The sequence below is a fragment of the Cucurbita moschata genome, unplaced genomic scaffold, assembly GCF_002738365.1.
Source record: "Cucurbita moschata cultivar Rifu unplaced genomic scaffold, Cmos_1.0 Cmo_Scf00014, whole genome shotgun sequence".
In the NCBI taxonomy this organism is placed as follows: Eukaryota; Viridiplantae; Streptophyta; class Magnoliopsida; order Cucurbitales; family Cucurbitaceae; genus Cucurbita; species Cucurbita moschata.
Window position 1 is genome coordinate 4,219,929 of NW_019268530.1, and position 7,975 is coordinate 4,227,903.

Below are 7,975 nucleotides of genomic sequence, written 5' to 3' on the forward strand. Positions count from 1 at the left end.
TTCCATCTTTATTCCCTATTTAATGAGAGGTTCTCTGCTTCATTTATATGAGTCCCCACAAAGCTCTGATTCTAGGCATTAAATAAACTATATAAACACACATTTGGGCATCAATTACTAAATGTGAAAATTTTATAATTAAAAAAACTTAGCTTCAATTTGAAGAATAGGGACTACTACTACGAGCCAAGATGACAAACCAAATAAAGCTAGTAATTTGCTTTAGCTTTAGGACACATAACAATAAATTGAATTTCATAAAATTGAAAACTGACTATTAGGATGAATTCGATATATTGGATGATAGTAGGCCTGATTTATTGTTTAAGCTAATTCGTCTTTTGATCGATGGCAAACATAATTGGTACGAAAATTTCCATAAAAAACAATAAAAGCAATATCATGACTTGCACGGGAGATTTCTCAAGCATCTAGAATTCTCTTATTTGAAAAGAGAAAAAGAAAATTTGAGTATTTAATTTCATATCGTGGTCGAGAATGCAAAACACACGAATCTATAACTATCATGATTGATGGGACCTAAATAAACAATATAGTTCAACATAGCATGCAAACTCATACCACACGACTTACATGAAAACTAAATTGAAAATGCAAAGAATCGTTGAATCACACCAGATGTCAGGGAAAGATGTTGTGAACTAAACCTAAACCAAGCGAAATTGTGCGAAACCAAGATAACAAAAGTGAACCCAACCCAAAATATACTGAACCAATTGAAGCTTTGTGAACTTGTAAACAATCGAACACGAAACTGGGTCACCCACACAAGCTTGCCTGCATCTCCTCTGGCGGTGTACTAGTAACCCAGTTTCATGGTTGATCGTTTATAAGTTCACAAGGTTTCCATCGGTTCGGTATATTTTGGGTCAGGGTTCAATTCTGTTTATCTTGGTTATTGCATATTTAATCTCACTACTTTCTCAACTTGACTCTTACCTATGGATCCTTCCCTCCTACCTATCTAATACACATTGCTACCCAAAAAAAACGTCCGACCACCCCACCATATCCTACTTGTGTTTGTACGTCTAAGACTGCTTACTGTCTGTCTATCCTAATTAAAATATAACCAACATGGGATAAAAAATTGGGTGAGAGGTTAGATCTCCAAGAAAACTGTTAAAAAGCATCAACCAGTCAATATATATAGAACACTAAGCCACAAACATCCCTCCAGATGATGATTAAACCAATCCAAGCAGGAAAAAAAAATAGTTTCTGAAGCTGTGTTTAACATCATACCTCCTCAAATGGACGGCAAAGCATGGCATCGAAGAGACCACCATGAGCCCCCAATGCGAGTTAACCACACAAAATAACATGTACTAGAGTTTAATCACACGAGTACTGCAAGACTTCAAGACCACTTCGAGTGAAACCCGTGGTAGTAGTAGAGTAGTAGTGGTAGTAAATAAAAACAGGCCAGGAGGCCACCTCATATATAGTCGCACTTCAACAATAGAACATAACCCTCTTAACATTCTCTTTGAGAGCTGGCAAAGGTCGAACTGCAGCATTCATACTTGGAGACCGTGTACTGCGAGCGCCACTAACGCCACCACGTCCAGCAGCAGCATCACTGCTGATTGATCCAATATCAGAGGTTTCAGGTTCCATATAAAAGCGAGCTCGGAATGCAGCAAGATGAGCATAGTACGCTGGGGGCACTGCCAAAGGTTTTACACCAATTTAATTAAAAAAAAAACCATGGAGAAGTGGAGATGGTTGAGCAAAACAAATTCAAATCAAATCACTGAGAAACTTACCAATGGAAACAGAGCGAGTACACCTTGCATACCTGCAGAAGTTGAAAATATGGTATTAATGCAATCCCATAATTAGAAAAAAGCTTGGTTTGTAATTTGTTAAGGCAGGCAGGCCAGATTAGTACGAAATACTCGAGAATGTTATGAGGAATTTGCAAAAAGTGTAACTCACGTATAACAAAGGTTATTTGTTAGAGTCTGCAATCCGTCAGCTGTGAACTTATTTTCATCCCACAGAACATGGTAATGAGCAGGACGACTTGTACCCTGGAAAACAAGTATAATTCTTCATCCCCGCATATACATCTTTAAACGGTAAAATATTTCATAAAAAATAATTATATACCTGGATTCCAGCATGGCTGCAAAGGTAGAAGTCAAATTCCGTAGGATGACAAATTTTGGAGTCGACAACCGTACCTGGCATGTCCGTCAGCAGAGTAAGAAAAAATCACTTTTAAAAACAAAAATAGATCAATGACAATAAATTAATAAAGGTTGCTTGAATAATCAAATCAAATCTTCTGAACTACCCAGTTCATTTTCTAGTCGGTAATATGCATCAATTTGCAAGGTAAATATCTTTTAGAATAGCTTTAATTATGGGAGTTTGTAGTTGAATTGAGTTCATAATGCTAAGCTAGTAGTTTCTCTAAATTCCCCACCAACTTCTACTTCAATATTATTCAAATGTCAAAAAAAAAAAAAAAAAATCAACAAATTCTTAACCCAATGGGTTGGCTATATACTGTACTTTACCAGGTAATATATTCCCACTCTTGTCGACTGCATGGCGATCAGAATGGTTATTAGCAAACAACCTAGTGTGATGACGCTTCTGTACCACGACGAAAGTCACTGGAGGTTGGTAGTTTGGTTCCAAAGAAGCACAAGCCTAAAAACAGATTGATTCAAATTAAAAAATATATCACATATTCATTAAATTTCAAACCAGCAATATCTAAAATCATTTTGAAGTTGCACCAACGCAGGCATATCTCTTTACCTTTCTAATGGCATCCAGCTCATGTAACAAAACTTGGTAGAATTGTCCTTCACTAACACCATCCCTGAAAAATAAGATTTTTGTATAGACATCAGATAAACAATAAATGAAAATAATGGTTTATTCACGGCTGGACTGTTGATAATAAATAAAAATAAAATACCGGTAAAATATGATGCGTTGAGGTTTCTGTCCAGTTGCTCTACGGAAGGAGATGAGGAGTTCCCTGCGTTACCAAGAGAGAAATGGTCAATAAATAACGATAACAGTTTATTGAGACAAGTTCAATGTGCGGCAGAGGATAAAAGCGCTAAAAATCAAGTTCAAAAGTCGTACTTGATCATTCCACCCGTCACTGTCCCCCTCACAGGATCCTGCCATGTTTTGAAAAGATCTTGAATAAGCTCTTGCCTATGGGCTTGAGCACTGACCAAACCAGCATATTTTGTAACTTCCGGCCAATCTTGAGAAGCCACAACCTATTATCAAATTTGCGCAAAGTTTAGAAGTGGCTTATATTACACAAGTTGCATATAGTTTACTATTAAAAAAATGTTGCAAAATGATCATACAGCAGCAATGGATGGACTTGAGTCTTCCCCTGGGTGCGGATGGGTTACGTCAGCACCAAATATAATGGTCGGCCGGTCACTAACCAAGGGTATGTTCCTAGATAATGCATCAACGAGTACTGTATTCCTTCCCCCAACCTTAACATTTATTTTTAAGGCCACGTTGGCCAAATATTGTTTACTCATTTTAAAGACATGTTTAGTCAAACAGCACTGGGAAACAAGCCCAAGATCTGTTTCACAGATACGTTTTAAATCACCTGCAAAAATTATAATGAAAAAAATAGTAAATAACAAAGACAGTATTCCAATTTTTTTTATAAAAAGTATATAGTATTTCAATTGGCATATTACCATAGAGAGATCCGTTGTTATCTGGCAAAACAACAATAAGCAGATCAAGTTCCTTGCCCTGGGGTCGGAGAATGCTCATTGCATCATGGTACCGAGTTTTAAGGGCCTTTTCCACGTGATCAGGACGGGCAAAAATAGGAGGAAGCACTGGTTCTGGATTGAAAGCCTACACACATCATAGAAAGCTTTACATTAAAAAATTTCAATGTTAACCTCACCAAGTATTAAAGGAAATAAATTGATTTAAAAGAATCAAGGTTACTACCATGCCAGAGATGTAACACATTTGAGCCAGTTCATAACAAAACCTGCTAGTGACACTCTCTTGCACAGAGCGAGAGAAATTTACACACATCCAGTTGTTTACAGTACCACCATTGAACATTTTCTGCAATAATTCATAATCAACAAAGGAGAAAAGGTCAAATTATCTCTCATAATAAACTCTGGAAGTCACCCAATGACAATCATCCAGCATAATAGTGAAGTGAAGACGATACAAGCAAGCATTTCAAGATGACTTATCAACAGCAGACAAGTGACATGTCTCTTCGAACAAGCTTACCTACCTACCATGGACAAAGAATCTGGAAATTTTTAGTCTAGACAAATGGGTCATCCCATGTATTGTACGTTAAAAAATTGTCCATGACTGTAGCATTCCAAAAGTCCTTATAGCAAATAATGTTTTTTTTATGCTTCACTTATAGCATTCCAAAACAGGAAACAAAAGTCCTGTTTGAGAGCCATTTGATTTTGGGTTTTTGAAAATTAAGCTTATAAACACTTAATCTACCTGTAAGTTTTATAAGTTTTTGTTATCTACTTCATACCAATGTTTTCAAAAAACAAGCCTAAGTTTTAAAAACTAAAAAAAGTCTTTTAAAACTTGTTTTTCTTTCTACTAAAAATTAAAATGTTTAGTAAACACAAGAATGAAAACCATTTAGCAAAATCGGGAAAAATAAGAGAAAGGGGAGAGAGGAAAAAAAAAAGTTAAAACTGAATATTAACCACCTTGAATCAATTGTAAGAAAATTTCAAACTAATATAATATTAAATCAACAACAGGATTTACCTTATTCATCATGTTCCACTGTCCAACTTGTGGCAAGCAATTTTTTTCTCTGCCTGTGTCATGATATTTTAGCTGCAAAAGCACGAAATTATCATACATATGATATGATATCACAGAAATCAGACACCAATCTCAGCTCAATTATAGTAAAATTAGGATACATTACCCATGGTGGAGGAAGAATACGAGCTTCAACAGAAGCAAGCTTCTCACTTATCTTAATTCCAAACTCCTTTGCATATGGATCGTTATGATATGCATTATGACGTACTGTCTGTAATTAAAAGAATGTTAGCACGTACATAATGCTCTACCAGAATGAAGAATAACTATAACTCTAAAATTAATAAACAAGCAAGGTAATAAGAAAACAGAACTTATATTTAGAGGAAAAATGATAAATACAGCAATTGAGATCCATGTAATTACACCCAACTAAACAAATTAGGCTTCAAAGATGAAAATTATTCCAGGACCTGCATAATGTCTGCCTCTCTATCGTGTGGTCGTTGGCATGTAACCTTGAGCAGAGCAGTTATCTGTCTCTCGTTGAGCCGTTTGGAATACCTCTGTCCTTCAACAATCTTACATACCTGAATCAAAAACATTTTTAATGTTAAAGATCATATATATATTTTGGGGCACATCAGCAAAAATTATAGATACCAAATATTCAACCAGTAGAGTATAAGTAGAAACATTACTTCCATCGGTAGATAGTTAGGTCTCTGCTGGTTCCCTACTTGAAGACAAGGCCACTGAGTATGTTGAATAACAAACCCATACGTTTCATAGAAGTACTCCACCACCGATTTCATAGTACCTCTTTCATCAACCGGGAAACTAGAACCAATATAAGTATAAGAGATGAAGTTCAACATATATAAACTTGGTTAAGAAAAGATTTTTAATTAAAGTTACAATTATCACTTACGTTAGCTCCCGCGTTGCTTGTGATGTCAATCCAGAAATGCGATATTTTCTGCGCATATTCCCACGGTGTGTCACTTCAACCTTGACACCTCGAAGAGCCTTCTTTATCTATAAGTACTTTGAAAATTAAAGCATATCCCTCCAATAGAAATTTCAATATCATGACATGTCTTACCAGAACAAAATTAGGTAAAAGAACTGAAAATAGTTCTAGTACTCTTAACAAGCTAGTAAAATAAAATATCATAACCTAAACAGCAAGAAGCATCCAACCTTAACACGGTCCGCATCAGATAATGGTCTGGATGACATATCGCGGTTGAGAAGCTGAGTCACAAAGTCGATAACAGGCAAAGGCTCTATGAAAGCAGTAGATGACATATCTGCATCCATTAGTGAATGGTCACTTCACTGAAATAAAACATGAAGGGAAAAACATAAACTGAAAAAAATAATCTCCACCCATACCTTCCAATTATGGAAAACATAAAAGAGAGAGAGAGAGAGAGAGAGAGAGAGTGGGGCTGATACCAATATTTAGAGAGAGCCCCATTTGAGTAGGACGGATACTCTGATAAAAGCCACGCCAGCTTTCCAGCCCCTCACCCAGTGTCTGACGTCTACCAAGGTTTGGAGAGTAAAATGATCGGCCCACAGGGGAATACCTAGAAGAACATAACAATTCCATTTATGAATCAATCAACAAACCAAATATCCAGTGACAAAGGTGTAGAGTAATAGTCATGCCTTGAAGTAGGCAATTCGCGTAAAACAATATCCAGAACTTGAAGGGCTTCCTGAGGGGCATCAGCCTGTCTGCCTTGAAGAAAGAGTCCTAAATGGTGTAGATCAGCACGAGCAGCAAATTTGATTACGACTTTAAATTCTTTCTCCCGCCTACACCAAGAGTAAATAATAGAAAATTATGGAAAGAACTAAGAGCAGACAATAGAATTCAAACAAGGAAGAGGGTAAGGCACCTTTGTCCTCCTGATCCATCTTCCTCGTCAAAAAGAGTTATTCTAAACTCATTTGATATGAAAGGAAGAGGACCAGCAGTGTATAAACTTTTTCTTCCATCATAGGCAGGAAGACGATCTCCAAGGTGAGAGACCTTGTATAACTTCACCAGCTGCTCCATTACAGCTCGACTATAGACACGCGAAGTGACTTCTGGCGTAATAGTAACCTACTTGCAGCAAAAAAATGCCAGTGTAGGATTAAAATAAAAAACATAAGCAGCAGAAAATAAAAAATATGAACAGTACAGAAGAGAATGCCCACATCATACTGATGAAGATCTTTATCTGGAAGCTCCGCAAAGAAGTGGTTAGCCTTGACAATACACCTTGTGCCAGTGCTACCCTTTCCAGGTCTCAGAGGGAATCTCATAGATTTACTAGACGGCGGTGCAGGTTGAATTGCTTGGCTTTGATCAGATTCCTGCTGAATGGAAATCTGCTGAAATTGTTGTTCTAACAATGAGGTATCAGGTGGGTGGGAGGAAGAACTCGCCACAGATGAGATTGGCTGAGTCACCCCACCTTGATACACTGGGGTTGCTTGGTGCAGCTCGGGAACTGATGGCCTGGATGGGCCACCAGAAGAAGGTCCTCCCCCAATGCCACCACTACCCATGCCACCGCGATTACCACCACCATAGTTACTGCGTCCTCCATGCTGATATTGCCCACCTCTACCCCTTCCTTGGTAATCAGGAGGTCCTCCATAGTGCTGATGTTGAGACGTCCCTCGGCCACGACCACCACCTTGACCTCCACGTCCCCCTTGAGAAGCCCAGCCTCTCCCCCCACCCTGGTATGCACTGCCACTATGTTGCTGTGGGAAGTCTCTCCTTTCAGCAAATCCTTGGGAGCCACGGCCACCAACGTCCTGAGACTCTGATCTCTCACCACCACCTTCAGTTCTCTTCTTCCTCCCCATGATCCCTAAAAGAAAAAATAATGAAGAGTTGAAGCCTGGGAAGTTAGAATTGATAAATGATGATTAAAAAAACCGCGATCATTTTATCAAGGCATACTTATTATTGATAGAGAAAATAAGAGAACAAAAATAAATATAAACATCACAAGGAAATAAACATAAACATCCAAGAGGAACCCTACACAATCCGAGTAAAAATGTTCTCCATTTCTTTAAAACAACATACAAAATAACGAAAACTAAAAAACATCTATGCGGAGATTTTAGGGGGGGGGGGGGGGAATCAAACAAAGAACAA

The 7,975-nt window shown here is 37.7% G+C and overlaps 1 protein-coding gene across 2 annotated transcripts in view; it reads right to left on the reverse strand.

Moving 5' to 3' along the window:
• Nucleotides 1–1,143: 1,143 nt before the first annotated feature.
• The window catches only part of LOC111452895 (protein argonaute 1-like), a 7,851-nt gene continuing 1,019 nt past the window's right edge, over nt 1,144–7,975 (reverse strand). For both annotated transcript variants that reach the window (XM_023093817.1, XM_023093818.1), the window contains exons 2-22: nt 7,018–7,682; nt 6,714–6,922; nt 6,481–6,630; nt 6,265–6,398; nt 6,007–6,116; nt 5,735–5,841; nt 5,505–5,643; nt 5,277–5,393; nt 4,967–5,074; nt 4,801–4,872; nt 3,988–4,110; nt 3,723–3,888; nt 3,369–3,628; nt 3,133–3,275; nt 2,960–3,022; nt 2,797–2,860; nt 2,550–2,685; nt 2,137–2,210; nt 1,963–2,057; nt 1,791–1,822; nt 1,144–1,691 (exon numbers count right to left, since the gene is read on the reverse strand). In XM_023093817.1, coding sequence (XP_022949585.1) covers nt 1,477–1,691; nt 1,791–1,822; nt 1,963–2,057; nt 2,137–2,210; nt 2,550–2,685; nt 2,797–2,860; nt 2,960–3,022; nt 3,133–3,275; nt 3,369–3,628; nt 3,723–3,888; nt 3,988–4,110; nt 4,801–4,872; nt 4,967–5,074; nt 5,277–5,393; nt 5,505–5,643; nt 5,735–5,841; nt 6,007–6,116; nt 6,265–6,398; nt 6,481–6,630; nt 6,714–6,922; nt 7,018–7,677 — 3,177 coding nt within the window. In that variant the 5' untranslated portion in view covers nt 7,678–7,682 and the 3' untranslated portion in view covers nt 1,144–1,476. The remainder of the gene's footprint in view (nt 1,692–1,790; nt 1,823–1,962; nt 2,058–2,136; nt 2,211–2,549; nt 2,686–2,796; nt 2,861–2,959; nt 3,023–3,132; nt 3,276–3,368; nt 3,629–3,722; nt 3,889–3,987; nt 4,111–4,800; nt 4,873–4,966; nt 5,075–5,276; nt 5,394–5,504; nt 5,644–5,734; nt 5,842–6,006; nt 6,117–6,264; nt 6,399–6,480; nt 6,631–6,713; nt 6,923–7,017; nt 7,683–7,975) is intronic.